Source organism: Erpetoichthys calabaricus, chromosome 9 (genome assembly GCF_900747795.2).
Source record: "Erpetoichthys calabaricus chromosome 9, fErpCal1.3, whole genome shotgun sequence".
Taxonomy (NCBI): domain Eukaryota; kingdom Metazoa; phylum Chordata; class Cladistia; order Polypteriformes; family Polypteridae; genus Erpetoichthys; species Erpetoichthys calabaricus.
This window is the reverse complement of record NC_041402.2, coordinates 96,689,507-96,708,663: the sequence shown is the minus strand read 5'-3', so window position 1 is coordinate 96,708,663 and position 19,157 is coordinate 96,689,507. Positions and strand designations below refer to the sequence as shown.

The 19,157-nt window shown below is 41.8% G+C and overlaps 1 protein-coding gene across 2 annotated transcripts in view; it reads left to right on the top strand.

Moving 5' to 3' along the window:
- Positions 1-271: 271 nt before the first annotated feature.
- LOC127529133 (uncharacterized) overlaps positions 272-19,157 on the top strand; it is a 35,769-nt gene continuing 16,883 nt past the window's right edge. The window contains exons 1-3 of one of the 2 annotated variants that reach the window (XM_051931735.1): positions 272-354; positions 948-991; positions 17,759-17,806. In XM_051931735.1, the coding sequence (XP_051787695.1) occupies positions 316-354; positions 948-991; positions 17,759-17,806 (131 nt within the window). In that variant the 5' untranslated portion in view covers positions 272-315. The remainder of the gene's footprint in view (positions 355-947; positions 992-17,758; positions 17,807-19,157) is intronic. The other variant, XM_051931736.1, reaches the window with a different exon arrangement.

The window sequence follows — 19,157 nt, the reverse complement described above, 5'->3', positions numbered from 1 at the left end:
ATCCCAAAATTCATGATTCTTGCATATTTTGCCCTCTTTCAGCATTTACCTGATGTTGCTCTAAACAACCTCTAATTTCCTTAAATTCTTCATGTGAATTAATCCCAAAAAATACTATTCCCTATGTAGTAATAAGGATTTGGAAGGCAAAGACATTTCTGCCTCTCTAGTCCCATAGTCTGTTAATAATTGACTATTCTAGCTAATTTATTCTGATTGTTTTAATTAACCAACAAGAGGCAGAAGTATTCCTTTTTTTTCGAGAGGCAGGGTGAACTAACATTCACTCTTTTTGAAAGGTACAGTTTGAAAAAGATGGTGACCCCATACTTCAGGAAAAAAGTAGGCTTGCTGGTAAGACACCTTACGGCGGCAGACTCATGTTGCCGATTTTATTTTCATTTTTGCTTAGTTTGGGATAATCTGTATTTTAAAGAAACTTCATTTGTAGCTTTATAAAATAATAAATAACATAAGTAGAGACTCACATTACTGTATTGAAGGAAAAGCCAAACAATAAGATGGAGTAGTTAACTAACTGTTTCAGGATTAAATGAGACAAGAGTATTCTATGGCAGGCTTAGAATTTGCATTTGTAAAAAGCTTTGTTTATCTTCTGAATTATTTTCTGAAAAAATAGGGCTGTGGGGATTAGCTTGTCTGCAATTTATGTCCCTATTTGCAGTCTGCCTGCATATGCCTTTTCACCCACTATTCTGTATACAGTATCTATCTATCTATCTATCTATCTATCTATCTATCTATCTATCTATCTATCTATCTATCTATCTATCTATCTATCTATCTATCTATCTATCTATCTATCTATCTATCTATCTATCTATCTATCTATCTATCTATCTATCTATCTATCTATCTATCTATCTATCTATCTATCTATCCATTTATTCATTCATTCATTAATTCATTCATGCATTCATTTATAGCTAACTCTGGGCTGTTGTTTGGCAGAGATCACCACCAGAGACAGGTAAGTTGAGCTCTTCTTTGTTGATATTTCCATAGGATTCTGAAAGGTCAGAATGGTAAAGCATTTACTAACAGAATACTATAGGGTATTTAATTAAAGCATAAAAGAATGAAAAAAATGTGCTTAGCTTTACTTGCACTTCAAGAAGAATGTTCTCAATACCAAACCGTATACATGCTCATTTTTAGCATTACTACTTAGTAGGGATTATAGAGAATAAATGATGGGACAAAAATTGTATATAACTTGCTTAGAGAAGATAAATAAACAAATGTGAATTTGATTTACAAGAATTTCATATTAAGTGCATATTAAGTAAAGGGCTGATGAACATTTGATATTAATAATTTTTTTCTATAAATTTCAATTAACATGGCACACTATTTATACTCATAAAATCTATAAAATCTTAATCCTGTACTCAGATGTTTTTCAAGCATATTCTCATGACTCATGGGTTTGTGTTCACAAAAAGAGCGATCTTTGAAGTGAACTAACCAATTTAAAAAGATGTGGTAAGTTATGGGCACGTGTAAATTATGGAGTTATTGAATACTCATTGCATATTTGTTTCGCACTTATGTATCAAAATATTTCTACACTCGACTAGCTGCATTGGACATGGAAAAAGCAGGATATTGAGTTTAACAAAAACACATAAAAATAATCAAAAAATGGCAATAAAAGTACTGACTGATTTATGAATCCTGGTTATGAAACAGGTTAGGAGTAAATGTTAAAATTTTAACATTAGGAATTATAGTCTTTTTACAAACTGATGACAGCAGAGTTAAAGAGAGTGTAAATACAGCAGATGACCAAGTGAACATAAGCAAAATTTTATTTATTGGCCAGGAAAATGAGAGTAGAGAGAACCAAGGAATTGATTTTTCATAGCTGTTCAAATTAACAGTAGGTTGTGTGCATTTTCCTTTGCTTTCTGTTTTTCTCTTTACCACCTTATTGGCCTCCTGGCAGTAGAAGAAGTAAATATTAATATACATATATGAACAGTATAAATCTGCAGATAAGGCAGATGAATTCTGTTTGGCATGCAATTTCTAAGAAATAGAATCTATGTCATAAATAAGCTCACCTGCGGGACTATCAGTAATTTTTAGATTACAGTCAGCAAATAAATACAGTATTAACACTAATAATAATAATATTATATATACAATTATGGTACATTATTCTTATTATTGAAACTATTGCATGGTTAAGAAAAAACCTTCAAAACCAACTTTGGATAAGAAGTATACTACATCAAGGGCATCTTTGTTTGAGGATGATCACTTTAAACTGTATCTAGCACCCTGAGACAAAGACAAAAAGATATTGGCACAAGCTGTAATGGCAGCAACATGACATGATTTTCATTTCGGAAAGTATACTTGGAGGTATGTCTACTAATTTGGAATTACTGATGCCACCCACTGTTAGTGAAATCTTCATGAGCTGTTGATTTTCATCACATGTTGCCATTCTATTAAAAATTGACTAGGTAAATTTTCCACTGAAGGAATGGGGAAATTTAAAGTTAGGCAGTTTTGCCTGATGCTCTATGCACCTACTTTTTATAGCAATAACTGGTAGAGTTATAGTATCTTGGTTGAAACAATTTGTAAAAACAGTAGTGCTGATCTGCATTGTTCCTTCAGATGACATATTCTTAGTAACAAGTTAATATACTATGGTGCTAGAAAGTTTATGAACCTTTTAGAATTTTTGCATAAATTTGACTAGATACTGTAAGATGAGCAGATATGATCATATCTTCACCAGAGATGTTAAAAAAGAGAAAATAATAAAACAAATCTTCTTCTTCTTTCGGCTGCTCCCGTTAGGGGTTGCCACAGCGGATCATCTTTTTCCATATCTTTCTGTCCTTGCATCTTGCTCTGTTACACCCATCACCTGCATGTCCTCTCTCACCACATCCATAAACCTTTGCTTAGGCCTTCCTCTTTTCCTCTTCCCTGGCAGCTCTTTCCTTAGCATCCTTCTCCCAATATACCCAGCACCTCTCCTCTGCACATGTCCAAACCAACGCAAACTTGCCTCTTTGACTTTGTCTCCCAACCGTCCAACTTGAGATGACCCTCTAATGTAATCATTTCTAATCCTGTCCATCCTCGTCACACCCATTGGGAATCTTAGCATCTTTAACTCTGCTACCTCCAGCTCTGTCTCCTGATTTCTGGTCAGTGCCACCATCTCCAACCCATATAACATAGCTGGTCTCACTACCGTCCTGTAGACCTTCCCTTTCACTTTTGCTGTTATCCATCTGTCAGAAATTACTCCTGACACTTTCCTCCATCCATTCCACCCTGCCTGCACTCTCTTTTTCACCTCTCTTCCACAATCCCCCATTACTCTGTACTGTTTATCCCAAGTATTTAAACTCATCCACCTTTGCCAACTCATCTCCCTGCATCCTCACCATCCCACTGACCTCCCTCTCATTTACACACATGTATTCTGTCTTGTTCCTACTGACCTTCATTCCTCTCCTCTCTAGAGCATATCTCCACCTATCCAGGGTCTCCTCAACCTGCTCCCTACTATCACTACAGATCACAATGTCATCAGCAAACATCATAGTCCACAGGGACTCCTGTCTAATCACCATTGCAAATAAGAAAGGGCTCATAGCCGATCCCTGATGTAATCCCACCTCCACGTTGAATACATCCGTCACTCCTACCGTGGACCTCACCACTGTCACACTTCCCTTGTACATATCCTGTACAACTTTTACGTACTTCTCTGCCACTCCCGACTTCCTCATACAATACAACAGCTCCTCTTGAGGCACCCTGCCATATGCTTTCTCCAGGTCCACAAAGACGCAATGCAACTCCTTCTGGCCTTCTCTAAACTTCTCCATGAACACCCTCAGAGCAAACATTGCATCTGTGGTGCTTTTTCCTAGCATGAAACCATACTGCTGCTCACTAATCATCACCTCACTTCTTAACCTAGCTTCCACTACTCTTTCCCATAACTTCATGCCGTGGCTCATCAATTTTATTCCCCTGTAGTTACTGCAGTCCTGCACATCCTCCTTATTCTTAAATATCGGCACCAGTACATTTCTTCTCCACTCCTCAGGCATCCTCTCACTTTTCAAGATTCCATTAAACAATCTGGTTAACTCTACTGCCATCTCTCCTAAACACCTCCATGCTTCCATAGGTATGTCATCTGGACCAACAGCTTTTCCATTCTTCATCCTCTTCATAGCTGTCCTTACTTCCTCCTTGCTAATCCGTTGCACTTCCTGATTCACTATCTCCACATCATCCAACCTCTTCTCTCTCTTGTTCTCTTCATTCATCAGTCTTTCAAAGTACTCTTTCCATCTGCTCAACACATTTTCCTCACTTGTGAGTATGTTTCCATCTTTATCCTTTATCACCCTAACCTGCTACACATCTTTTCCAGCTCAGTCCCTCTAGCCAATCAGTACCGGCCCTTTTCTCCCTCCTTAGTGTCCAACCTTTCATACAACTCATCATAAGCCTTTTCTTTAGCCTTCACCACCTCTCTCTTCACCTTGCGCCTTACCCCCTTGTACTCTTGTCTACTTTCTACATCTCTCTTACTATCCCACTTCTTCTTTGCCATCCTCTTCCTCTGTATATTCTCCTGTATTTCCTCATTCCACCACCAGGTTTCCTTTCCTCCTTCCTCTTTCCTGATGTCACGCCAAGCACCCTGCTTGTTGTCACCCTTACTACATCTGCTGTAGTTTCCCAACTGTCTGGTAACTCTTCACTGCCACCCAGTTCCTTTCTCACCTCCTCCCTAAACTTAACCTTGCATTCTTCCTTTTACAACTTCCACCATTTGATCCTTGGCTCTGCCCTCACTCTCTTCCTCTTCTTGATCTGCAACGTCATTTTACAGACCACCATCCTATGCTGCTTAACTACACTTTCCCCTGCCACCACTTTGCAGTCTTCAATCTCCTTCAGATCAACTCTTCTGCATAGGATGTAATCTACCTGTGTGCATCTTTCTCCACTCTTGTACGTAACCCTATGTTCCTCCCTCTTCTTAAAATACGTATTCACCACAGCCATGTCCATCCTTTTGGCAAAATCTTCTTCATTCCTCTCCTTGACACCATACCTACCCATCACCTCCTCGTCTCCTCTGTTCCCTTCACCACCATGTCCATTGAAATCTGCTCCAATCACCACTTTCTGTCCTTTGGGTACACTGTTCATCACTTCATCCAACTCACTCCAAAAATCTTCTTTCTCACCCACTGCACACCCAACTTGCGGTGCATATGCACTAACAAGATTCCTCATCACACCTCCAATTTCCAGCTTCATAATCATTACTCTGCCTGACACTCTTTTCACCTCCAAAACACTCTTGACATACTGTTCCTTCAGAATAACTCCTACCCCATTTCTCCTTCCATCCACACCATGATAGAACAATTTGAATCCACCTCCAATCCACCTGGCCTTACTCCCCTTCCATCTAGTCTCTTGCATGCACAATATATCAACCTTCCTTCTCTCCATTATATCTGCTAACTCTCTCCATTTACCAGTCATACTGCCAACATTCAAAGTTCCTACCCTTGGTTCCACTCTCTTTACTTTCCTCCTCTCCTCCTGCCTCAGGACATGTCTTCCCCCTCTTCTTCTCCTTCTCTTTCTTCTTCCGCGAGCAGTAGCCCAATTTCCACCAGCACCCTGTTGGCTAACAGTACTGGTGTCGTTGTTAACCCGGGGCTCGACCGATCTGGTATGGAAATTTGTATTGTTATTCGCATATTGATTTGGCAAAATTTTACACCGGATGCCCTTCCTGATGTAACCCTCCCCATTTATCCGGGCTTGGGACCGACACGAAGAAACACACTGGTTTGTGCATCTCCTGTGGCTGGGTTAGAAAATAATAAAACAAATAACACAGAAAAAATATACTTTTTCATTCATTTATTAAACAAAACTATTCAACACTAACTGTCTTTGTCCAATAATGCTTGCAAACTTATTGGATTATTAATTCAGCTAAGGGGTTAATTAGAGATAGGACATTCAATTATGGGTGGCACAGTGGCGTAGTGGGTAGCGCTGCTGCCTCGCAGTTGGGGGACCTGGGTTCGCTTCCTGGGTCCTCCCTGTGTGGAGTTTGCATGTTCTCCCCGTGTCTGCGTGGGTTTCCTCTGGGCGTTCCGGTTTCCTCCCACAGTCCAAAGATATGCAGGTTAGGTGGATTGGCGATTCTAAATTGGCCCTAGTGTGTGCTTGGTGTGTTTGTGTGTGTCCTGCGGTGGGTTGGCACCCTGCCCGGGATTGGTTCCTGCCTTGTGCCCTGTGTTGGCTGGGATTGGCTCCAGCAGACCCCCGTGACCCTGTGTTCGGATTCAGCGGGTTGGAAAATGGATGGATGGACATTCAATTATTGGTTTTGAAAAAACATAAAACATAAACCTGAGCCTTCACTACCAAAGTCTGGTCTTCACCATACATTTTTGTGAATGCCACGGTCAAAGGAGATTTTGGAGTAGCTCAAAAGAACAATTGTTAATGTTAATCAGGCTTTAAAAGGTTGCAAAACAATTTATAAAACTTTGGGCTTCATTATTCTTTAATCACACAGACAATGTACAAATGGGGAAAATTCAGCATCATTTTACTCTCTCCAAGAGAGGCTGTCCAACAAAGTCACTCTAAGGGCAAGATATGCATAATCCTAGGAGATCACAAAGAAAGCCAAAGTAACACCTAAGGATCTGCAGGCCTCTCCTGGCTAATGTCAGTGTTTATAAGACCACTGTCAGGTAAACATTTAACAACAATAGTATACATGAGATGACAGCAAGGAGGAAAACACCAAGAACAACAAGCTTGCTAAAACCCCAAGATGAGTAAGAAGACTGATAGAGAAATGGATGATAGGTGTCAAAAAACAGATTTTTTTGGCTCTTATCAGAAACATTTTGCTTGGCAAAATCCAAATACTGCTTTCCAACAATAAGAACCTCATCCCAACTGTGAAACACATGAAACAGCTAGACATTCATCTTAAATATACAAGTCATTCGACCAAAAATTATTAACACAGAAGAAATTTTGTGTTTTGAAATGATTAAAAAAATTTCAAATGAGTTAAAAGTTCAGACCCTAATACAATGAAAATGTTGTGGCAGGACTTGATGAGGGGAGTTCATACAAGAAATCCCACTAACATTGTTAAGTTGAAGCAGTTCTGTAGCGTGGAATGGGCCAAATGTCTTCAAAGCTTTTATGCAGGACTGGTCAATAGTTACCATAGCCATTTATTTGAAGTCAGTGCTGCTCAAGGGTGTTACACCAGTTATGGAAAGCACGTGTTCACTTACTTTTTAACAAACAGATTAAATGTTGGATCATTTCAATCAATAAATGAAAAGTCTAACATTTTGTGCCTAATTTGTTTAATCATTCTCTCTTTATCTATTTTATAGCTTAGATAGATAGATAGATAGATAGATAGATAGATAGATAGATAGATAGATAGATAGATAGATAGATAGATAGATAGATAGATTTCTGTAGAAAAATTGAATTTAAAAAAATCAAAAGGGTTCACAAACTTTACAACATCATTGATGAATACAGTATATTCTGATGCGTATGATTATGTGCCCATTTTTCTTGTGAACATATTTATCCATCCATCCATCCATTGTCTCCCGCTTATCCGAGGTCGGGTCACGGGGGCAGCAGCTTGAGCAGAGATGCCCAGACTTCCCTCTCCCCAGCCACTTCTTCTAGCTCTTCTGGGAGAATCCCAAGGCGTTCCCAGGCCAGTCGAGAGACATAGTCCCTCCAGCGTGTCCTGGGTCTTCCCCGGGGCCTCCTCCTGGAAAGATGTGCCCGGAACACCTCACCAGGGAGGCGTCCAGGAGGCATCCTGATCAGATGCCCGAGCCACCTCATCTGACTCCTCTCGATGCAGAGGAGCAGCGGCTCTACTTTGAGCCCCTCCCGGATGACTGAGCTTCTCACCCTATCTTTAAGGGAAAGCCCAGACACCCTGCGGAGGAAACTCATTTCAGCCGCTTGTATTCGCGATCTCGTTCTTTCGGTCACTACCCATAGCTCATGACCATAGGTGAGGGTAGGAACATAGATCGACTGGTAAATTGAGAGCTTCGCCTTGTTGCTCAGCTCTTTTTTCACCACGACAGACCGATGCAGCGCCCGCATTACTGCGGATGCCGCACCAATCCGCCTGTCGATCTCACGCTCCATTCTTCCCTCACTCGTGAACAAGACCCCGAGATACTTGAACTCCTCCACTTGGGGCAGGATCTCGCTACCAACCCTGAGAGGGCACTCCACCCTTTTCCGGCTGAGGACCATGGTCTCGGATTTGGAGGTGCTGATTCTCATCCCAGCCGCTTCACACTCGGCTGCGAACCGATCCAGAGAGAGCTGAAGATCACGGCCTGATGAAGCAAACAGGACAACATCATCTGCAAAAAGCAGTGACTCAATCCTGAGCCCACCAAACCGGACCCCCTCAACGCCCTGGCTGCGCCTAGAAATTCTGTGCATAAAAGTTATGAACAGAATCGGTGACAAAGGGCAGCCCTGGCGGAGTCCAACTCTCACTGGAAACGGGTTCGACTTACTGCCGGCAATGCGGACCAAGCTCTGACACCGGTTGTACAGGGACTGAACAGCCCTTATCAGGGGGGCCGGTACCCCATACTCTCGGAGTACCCCCCACAGGATTCCCCGAGGGACACGGTCGAATGCCTTTTCCAAGTCCACAAAACACATGTAGACTGGTTGGGCAAACTCCCATGCACCCTCCAGGACCCTGCTAAGGGTATAGAGCTGGTCCACTGTTCCGCGACCAGGACGAAAACCACACTGTTCCTCCTGAATCCAAGGCTTGACTATCTGACGGACCCTCCTCTCCAGGACCCCTGAATAGACTTTTCCAGGGAGGCTGAGGAGTGTGATCCCTCTGTAGTTGGAACACACCCTCCGATCCCCCTTCTTAAAGAGGGGGACCACCACCCCGGTCTGCCAATCCAGAGGCACTGTCCCTGATGTCCATGCGATGTTGCAGAGGCGTGTCAGCCAAGACAGTCCTACAACATCCAGAGCCTTGAGGAACTCCGGGCATATCTCATCCACCCCCGGGGCCCTGCCACCAAGGAGTTTTTTGACCACCTCGGTGACCTCAGTCCCAGACATGGGGGAGCCCACCTCTGAGTCCCCAGGCTCTGCTTCCTCATTGGAAGGCATGTTAATGGGATTGAGGAGTCTTGCGAAGTACTCCCCCCACCGACCCACAACGTCCCGAGTCGAGGTCAGCAGCGCACCATCCCCACCATATACAGTGTTGACACTGCACTGCTTCCCCTTCCTGAGATGCCGGATGGTGGACCAGAATCTCCTCGAAGCCGTCCGAAAGTCGTTCTCCATGGCCTCCCCAAACTCCTCCCATGCCCGAGTTTTTGCCTCAGCAACCACCAAAGCCGCATTCTGCTTGGCCTGCCGGTACCTATCAGCTGCCTCCAGGGTCCCACAGGACAAAAGGGTCCTGTAGGACTCCTTCTTCAGCTTGACGGCGTCCTTCACCGCCGGTGTCCACCAACGGGTTCGGGGATTGCCGCCACGACAGGCACCGACCACCTTACGGCCACAGCTCCGGTCAGCTGCCTCAACAATAGAGGCACGGAACATGGCCCATTCGGACTCAATGTCCCCCACCTCCCTCGGGATGTGGTCGAAGTTCTGCCGGAGGTGGGAGTTGAAGCTGCTTCTGACAGGGGGCTCTGCCAGACGTTCCCAGCAGACCCTCACAACACGTTTGGGCCTACCACGCCTGACCGGCATCCTCCCCCACCATCGAAGCCAACTCACCACCAGGTGGTGATCAGTTGACAGCTCCGCCCCTCTCTTCACCCGAGTGTCCAAGACATGTGGCCGCAAGTCCGACGACACGACCACAAAGTCGATCATCGAACTGAGGCCTAGGGTGTCCTGGTGCCAAGTGCACATATGAACACCCCTATGCTTGAACATGGTGTTCGTTATGGACAATCCGTGACGAGCACAGAAGTCCAATAACAAAACACCGCTCGGGTTCAGATCGGGGGGGCCATTCCTCCCAATCACGCCCTTCCAGGTCTCACTGTCATTGCCCACATGAGCATTGAAGTCTCCCAGCAGAACGAGGGAGTCCCCAGAAGGTATGCCCTCTAGCACCCCCTCCAGGGACTCCAAAAAGGGTGGGTACTCCGAACTGCTGTTCGGTGCATACACACAAACAACAGTTAGGACCCGTCCCCCCACCCGAAGGCGAAGGGAGGCTACCCTCTCGTCTACTGGGGTAAACCCCAATGTACAGGCTCCAAGTTGGGGGGCAATAAGTATACCCACACCTGCTCGACGCCTCTCACCGGGGGCAACTCCAGAGTGGTACAGAGTCCAGCCCCTCTCAAGGAGATTGGTTCCAGAGTCCAAGCTGTGCGTCGAGGTGAGTCCGACTATATCTAGCCGGACCTCTCAACTTCGCGCACTAGCTCAGGCTCCTTCCCCTTCAGAGAGGTGACATTCCACGTCCCAAGAGCCAGCTTCTGTAGCCGAAGATCAGACCGCCAAGGTCCCCGCCTTCGGCCACCACCCAACTCACACTGCACCCGACCTCCTTGGCCCCTCCCATAGGTGGTGAGCCCATGGGAAGGGGGACCCACGTTGCCTCTTCGGGCTGTGCCCGGCCAAGCCCCATGGGTGCAGGCCCGGCCACCAGGCGCTCGCCATCAAGCCCCACCTCCAGGCCTGGCTCCAGAGGGGGGCCCCGGTGACCCGCGTCCGGGCAAGTGAAAACGCCGTCCAAAATTGTTTTTCTTCATAGGAGGTTTGTTTAACCGCTCTTTGTCTCATCCCTCACCTAGGACCAGTTTGCCTTGGGTGGCCCTACCAGGGGCATAAAACCCCGGACAACAGAGCTCCTAGGATCATTGGGACACGCAAACCCCTCCACCACGATAAGGTGGCGGTTAAAGAAATATGAATGCTCAATAGTAACTATAACTTAATACTTGAAAATAACTAAACAAATGCTATCAGGTTTTGCCAAAGCAGTCCATCAGGCAGATGATGCAATTAATATCCCATATCACATTGCTTGCTTTGGTTAATTTATATTTAATTTGAGGCAGATTAGGCACTTTTTCTTAGTTTGATAACATTTACTGGCATCCACATTTTGGTGCTGTATGTCACTATACAGTTCACTTGTTTGCCCAAATTTCTTAAAGCAGCTGTAGTGTGAATGTTTCAGAAGCACAGGTCCTCTGACTACTATGAGCAAAACAGCTGAACCCAACTGATTCCACTCAAACTTTATTAGGTCTAAAACCTCCCACAAAACTATTTTTGGATATACTTGATTAGCCATCAAATGTGAATAACTCAAAATACCTGTCTCTAGCCTGCAGTCATAGAACAGTAAGACATGTCCTTCTTTCTGCTCTCTCACTGTATATCATTCTACTTCACATTAGCTTTGGTGCCACTCTACCTCATGCAGATCTGTTGGTTTATGAGGAAATAACCTTTGGTGGATTCTACAAGGATAATTTCACAACAATACAATTTAAGTGTATTTTAAAGTATATTTTAAAGTTACTGCATGTATGATACAGACTTCCATTCATTAACCTTCTTTTTTATCTTATCGTATTTAGAGCACAATGGATGCCAATCCATGGCAATTACACCAAACCAGTTTTAACACAGAGTGACAAATTAGTCTAACATGAATATACAGGTGCTGGTTATAAAATTAGAATATAATGACAAAGTTTATTTATTTCAGTAATTCCATTCAAAAAGTGAAATTTGTGTATTAGATTCATTCATTACACACAGACTTTTGTATTTCAAATGTTTATTTCTTTTAATGTTGATGATTATAACTGACAACTAATGAAAGTCCCAAATTCAGTATCTCGGAAAATTAGAATATCAATTAAGACCAATGCAAAAAAAGGATTTTTAGAAATGTTGGACGACTGAAAGGTATGAACATGAAAAGTATGAGCATGTACAGCACTCAATATTTAGTTGGGGCTCCTTTGGCCTGGATGACTGCAGCAATGCGGCGTGGCATGGAGTCGATCAGTCTGTGGCACTGCTCAGGTGTTATGAGAGCCCATGTTGCTCTGATAGTGGCCTTCAGCTCTTCTGAATTGTTGGGTCTGGCGTATTGCATCTTCCTCTTCACAATACCCCATAGATTTTCTATGGGGTTAAGGTCAGGCGTGTTTGCTGGCCAATCAAGAACACGGATACCATGGTCCTTAAACCAGGTACTGGTAGCTTTGGCACTGTGTGCAGGTGCCAGGTCCTGTTGGAAAATGAAATCTGCATCTCCATAAAGTTCGTCAGCAGCAGGAAGCATGAAGCTTCCTGGTAGACGGCTGCATTGACCTTGGACCTCAGAAAACACAATGGACCAACACCAGCAGATGACATGGCACCCCAAACCATCACTGACTGTGGAAACTTTACACTGGACCTCACGCAACGTGGATTCTGTGCCTCTCCTCTCTTCCTCCAGACTCTGGGACCTTGATTTCCAAAGGAAATGCAAAATTTACTTTCATCAGAGAACATAACTTTGGACCACTCAGCAGCAGTCCAAAAGCGAGATGCTTCTGACGCTGTCTCTTGTTCAAGAGTGGCTTGACACAAGGAATGAGACAGCTGAAACCCATGTCTTGCATACGTCTGTGCGTGGTGGTTCTTAAAGCACTGACTCCAGCTGCAGTCCACTCTTTGTGAATCTCCCCCACATTTTTGAATGGGTTTTGTTTCACAATCCTCTCCAGGGTGCGGTTATCCCTATTGCTTGTACACTTTTTTCTACCACATCTTGTCCTTCCCTTCGCCTCTCTATTAATGTGCTTGGACACAGAGCTCTGTGAACAGCCAGCCTCTTTAGCAATGACCTTTTGTGTCTTGCCCTCCTTGTGCAAGGTGTCAATGGTCGTCTTTTGGACAACTGTCAAGTCAGCAGTCTTCCCCATGATTGTGTAGCCTACTGAACTAGACTGAGAGACCATTTAAAGGCTTTTGCAGGTGTTTTGAGTTAATTAGCTGATTAGAGTGTGGCACCAGGTGTCTTCAATATTGAACCTTTTCACAATATTCTAATTTTCCAAGATACTGAATTTGGGACTTTCATTAGTTGTCAGTTATAATCATCAACATTAAAAGAAATAAACATTTGAAATACATCAGTCTGTGTGTAATGAATGAATCTAATATACAAGTTTCACTTTTTGAATGGAATTACTGAAATAAATCAATTTTGTCATGATATTCTAATTTTATGACCAGCACCTGTATTTGGGGTGTGCAAAGTAAACCACAGAGACAAGAACAGAACATGCAAACTCTCTACAGGCTGTACTTGGGGTGGAGCAATTAAAACCTAGGACTCTGGAGCTATGAGGCTATACTGCTAGCCACTACACCACTGCACCCGATGTTGGAGTCAACATGAATACATTAGTGATTTTGCATAAAAAAAAAAAATCTAAAAAATAGTGGAAGTTCTTTCTTCCTAACAGACATATGTTTAATAAGTAAGAACACTCTTTGATTTACCTTGTGCACATCAAATCAATCACATAGTTAAAATACTAAAGAGCTCTCACTACCTTAGAAGAGACCAGACTGCAAATCACAGTGCTTCTCCTGCTATTTAAAAACTTACAGGAGTTATTAATGGCCTTATAAACTAATTTAACTATTTTAATATTTTACCAAAATCACATTTCTGTTATTCTGCAGTGGGCTGGCGCCCTGCCCGGGATTTGTTCCTGCCTTGCACCCTGTGTTAGCTGGGGTTGGCTCCAGAAGACCCCCGTGACCCTGTGTTAGGATATAGCGGGTTGGATACTGACTGACTGACATTTCTGTTATTATAATATTAAGCATTCTGACTATTGGAAGTTTCTCAGTTTTATGGACTGAAATTAATTTTTAGCATTACTAGGGGGATCTGTACCCTGCTTGCTTCGCTCGCCAACCCCCAGGTAGAGCGATGTGCTAGCCCCTTCACAGCTCTGCCGATCACGTATGGTGAAGCATATTGTTACTTATGAATAATAGAACTAACTATATTACATTACAGTGAGTAATTAACCATATTAAAAAATAGTAAAACGTAATAAGTTAAAAAAAAATTATGTTTCATGTTGAATTAGAGGTATCTGTTGCGTTATATGTTTTCATTCTGTTTGGCTTTGAAATTAACACGCAAATACTTTTTAAACTAACATTTTTACTGTAAAACTATAGTATAAACAATAATTGGAATTAACATTTCGTCAATATCACATTGAATTTTTATTCCGTGTTTGGACTTACATCGTGACAAATTAATCTAATAAATTAACTGTCTTGTTCGAATGTTTGTCCCTGTGATTTGTTAATTGTCATAGCAAAAGCTATTCTAACGGGAAACTGTAAACATTTTAATATGAATGGCATATCAAGATCTTTCGTTTGACTTCCTCATTTCTCGGTGTTAGGATTGCCTGTGCACTCATTTCTTATGTTGATAACCCTACCGGATAAAATTATGCAATAAGATTTGGACATAATAAGTCTTCTTTTATTGGGAACTTAAAGTGAGGAAAATGTAAAAATTTATAAGAGCTGAGAGCGCAGGAACTGTGTCTGACAAAAGCATTCACACGAATGAGAGGTGAGAGAACCTTGGGAATGGGTCGTTAAAAAAAATCTCTTGGCAATAGTCTCATCTTGTCTCCAGATTTTCTTTTATAATAGACAGATAAAACTGATTAGTGTATAGTATATGTGTGAATTCTTAAAGATGTTAGTTACATGGAATCTTGAGAGCAGCACTGTATTTATTTATTTCTGATTTTACTGGACCATTGGCTTGGATAGTGCTTGAAATGACTGCAATTCTTTAAAAATTCTCTGTATTTACTGGCTTTAGTGAAGTGCAGATAATCTGTCAATACAAAATGAATACGTTGTGGCCAAGGAGAACTGAAATACAAATTCTCTTGGACAGTTTTTTGATGGAGTGGCAGAGATCTAGGGGGTGTTTTCTTTAGGCCAGGGGTCCCCAATCCCAGTCCTAGAGGGCCGCAGTGGCTGCAGGTTTTTGTTCCAACCCGGTTGCTTAATTAGTAAGCAATTCTTGCCAATAATTTCATTTCATGGCTTTAACTCTGCTATGTCAGGTCATTCTCATATCCTGGATTTTATTCCCCTTTCTAAGGAGATCATCCAAATGATTTGAAGGCTAAAATGGACTAGTAATTCTCAGTCCTTCACTTTTTTCTCTTCACTTTCCTTCCAAGTATTTCATTAAATCCAATAGTGCATGATAAATACACACAGGTGTAAATGGTATCAAGCTAAATGGAGAAATGCTGGTCTCTTTTGTCATTTGCATGTTATTTCTAATTAGGAGCAATTAAGAACCAAGAATACAGCTGTTTAAGACTAAAATAAGGGTTAATAAATAAGGGTTCAAAATCTTAACACGTGAGACAACTAAAATGAAGCAGAAGTGTTACTTGTGCAATAAGTGCTTCTTATTAAGCAATTGGATTGGAGCAAAAACCTGCAGCCACTGCGGCCCTCCAGGACCGTGACTGAGGACCCCTGCTTTAGGCTTTACAGGGGAATAGTCAGTTCATAGCAAAGTTCAGTAGAATAACTGTAAGAATTGGTCACCAAAGTCAATGAGGCTACACTAAACTCAAAATGGAAGAATAAATCTAAATCAGTACTAGAATCTAAACTTACGTGTAGTTGTTGCTCAAGTTTGAGTTTCTTGTTAAGTGTTTCCTCTATTTTTGTAAAGATCAGATGCCGTTTGACGTGAGCAGCCATCTCATACTGTATATTCATATTGTGACTGGTATGATGTCACTGGTCACATGCATCATCATGTCCCTAACAACCATGCCGCTTCACAGAGACCAGTCACACAAAATGGCAACACAGATTAAAAGCAAAAACAGAAAAAGCAAATAAAGAACAATGTAAACAAACATTAACAGAAATTATTATCATGGTCCAGATGATAAAGAGAGGTTATTGAAAAGGTTTAGTGCATTCCTGACAATTCACCTCTGTGGTTATTCAACCACATAACTTTAATTCCACAATACACACACACATGCACTATTTCCAGAAGTAAGGACTAGATAATTGACTTCCTGTACAGCTTAAACTAACAATTAAAAGAGAAAACGTCTGTTGTAACCTACAGTTACTTCATCTGTTACACAACTGTCATACAGTAGTTTATCATTTGAAAAATACTGGTACAAATTAATTCAATGTTAGTTTTATTTTTTTTTTATTTCAGTACAAAGGATTATGTAAGATTGAATCCTAAATACTACAATGATTTTATTTTCCAGTATCAAAATATATTCTAACTGTACAAAAGCATATTTTGTTTTTTAAAAGCCCCTTGATTCTCTGTTCTTTTTCTTCCAAGTGTATGCATTCCGGGTTTACACAGATATGATTGCGAGTCATTGTGTGCCACATTAATATTGTCAGTATGTCGCCTGCCCTCTCAATGCACATGACACAAAGACCAGCTGTCTTGGAAAGGAAGGTGTGATAATATCTGTGATCATTTCTGCCTCATCTTTTTTGATAGCAGACCGTGTAATACTCCCTGTCATGGTGTCTTCTATAGACAGAATACAGTGACAGACCTATGTGAAAGTATATCAATAATCATTCATTCAGAGGGACTTACTGGTTATACAACCATTACAGGTATTGAATCCCTTGGGTTGAACAGCAGGACTTTTTACAATGCCCTTTTTATTTATCCATGTAATTCAAGTGCTCACCCTTAAATCTGTCCAGCATTGTTGCCAAGGCAATGATGTTTAAGTCACAGAACTGCTGGCTCTACACACACTTGTAATTCGCTGTGTGATCTTGGGCCTCTCTTTTGTTTAAATGTGTGCAAACATTTGTTCACTAGCTATGTGCTTGTTAGCTATATTGGGGCAGTATTTACTCTGCTAGAATAATTATTTGCAATGTGAACAGTAATATTCTATAAGCTAAGGTCAGTCAGAAGCACAAAAGAGCAAAGCAAAACTCTAGTTTAAACAGAGAAACGAAACCTCTGGAGGCTGTTAGGTCCTGTTAGGAACAGGACAAAGGTTTGCTGAGGTATTCCAACTAGCAACCAACTCCCACCCTGGGCATTTTACAGTATTCTAAAGTGAAGAGTACTGTGTATAATCTTGTCATTAAAACCATTGGCACCATCCATTTCATGGTGCCACTTCAAGGCCAGGAGGAGTAACTCGATCAACCCAATCCTGAATCCAAACACCATCACAAGACATGATTGAAGAGACAAAGAATGTAAAAGACTAATAGTCAGTACCAATGATTTCCACATCTACTGGAAACAAAATCATAAGCCACATTAGCAACTCTAATAAGTGTTTATCCTTGAATTAAATGAAGATTGAATGAGCATGTCCAAAATTGGCAAATTATTTATGTATCCTTGGAGTGGAGAGAAGGACTTAATCTTGAGATCAGAGTGTACATTTCTCATTACAGACTGTGATAAAAGACGGGCAAGGCTGTATCAGCCCTTTAATCTTATATGAGATATATAAACAGTATATCTTTAATTCTGCTGTGTGTTTTCTAACATAGATTGCATATTTCTTTGCTTTTGTAGCCGCCCAACAAAGCCTGACACAGAGTGGGTTAATCTGTGGTACATCTGGTAAGTCTATCTGCATTTGATAAATAATCCATCATAATATTTTGAACTGTTTACCTTGAGTCCATTTATTCTTTTCCAAAACTCCAAACTGTTGAAGCCACCTCACAGTTTCAGACGTCTATATTGCTAATCATATTTTGTAAATCCAATTTGTTTTCCACCTTTGCTTTTCAGGGCATGTTTCATCATTTTCTGTAAGAGATAGAAGTAAGCTTAGGTTGTTCTAAGTATGCAATTGGCATCATTTCTCCACATACAATGTGTTCATAATACAAAACCGTGCAATTTTCAGAATAGTAAGATATACTATGATATTCCAAAAATTACCATATATCATGAGCTATCTTGTTAGACCACATAAAATATTTTAGCATTTCAGTCATAACAATAGATGACGAGAACACAACAAAATCAATAACACACAAATGTTATACTTTATTTCTTTTAATGAAAGAAATAAAACAATACAAAATGTATGTTCGGTGGTGCAGTGGTAGAGCTGCTGCCTCGCAATTAGGAGATCCGGGTTTGCTTCCTGGGTCCTCCCTGCATGGAGTTTGCATTTTCTTCCCGTGTCTGTGTGGGTTTCCTCCAGGTGCTCCAGTTTCCTCCCACAGTCCAAAGAATGCAGGTTCAGTGCATTGACGATTCTAAATTGTCCCTAGTGTGTGCTTGGTGTGTGGGTGTGTGTGTGTGTGTCCTACGGTGGGCTGACGCCCTGCCCGGGATTTGTTCCTGCCTTGCGCCCTGTGCTAGCTGGGATTGGCTCCAGCAGACCTCCGTGACCCTGTGTTAGGATATAGCGGGTTGGTTGATGACTGACTGACTGAAAATGTATGTTGGAAAACGTATGTGAGCCTGTGGTTTTACTAACTGCTCTGACCTATTGAACACAAATGAGCTGTACAATACTTTTACAGTTTGTTTTGAACAGATTTGCATGTCAGGTTTGAGGAATATTGGCTCATTTTTAATTTCTACACCTATTTCAACTCAGTGACACTGGTGGTATTTTTTGCATAAACTGCTCTGTTCAGGTCCTGACACAGTATTTGTATCAGATTAAGGTCTAGACTTTAACTTGGCATTTCAAAAATGTGACATTTTCTTCTGCAGTACTTTAATTTAGTAGGCAGATCTGTAGGTTTAGGGTTGTTATCTTCCTACAATACCCACCTTATGTTGAGCTTCAGTTCATGGACTGAAACCATGCCATTCCTCTGTAGACTTTGCTGATAAAATCCAGAACTCATGGTTCCTTCGATGATGGCCAGCTGTCCTAGTTCCGTGGCATCAAAACAGTCCTTAAACAGGATACTGCCGCCACCATCTTTAATGGTTGGAATGACAT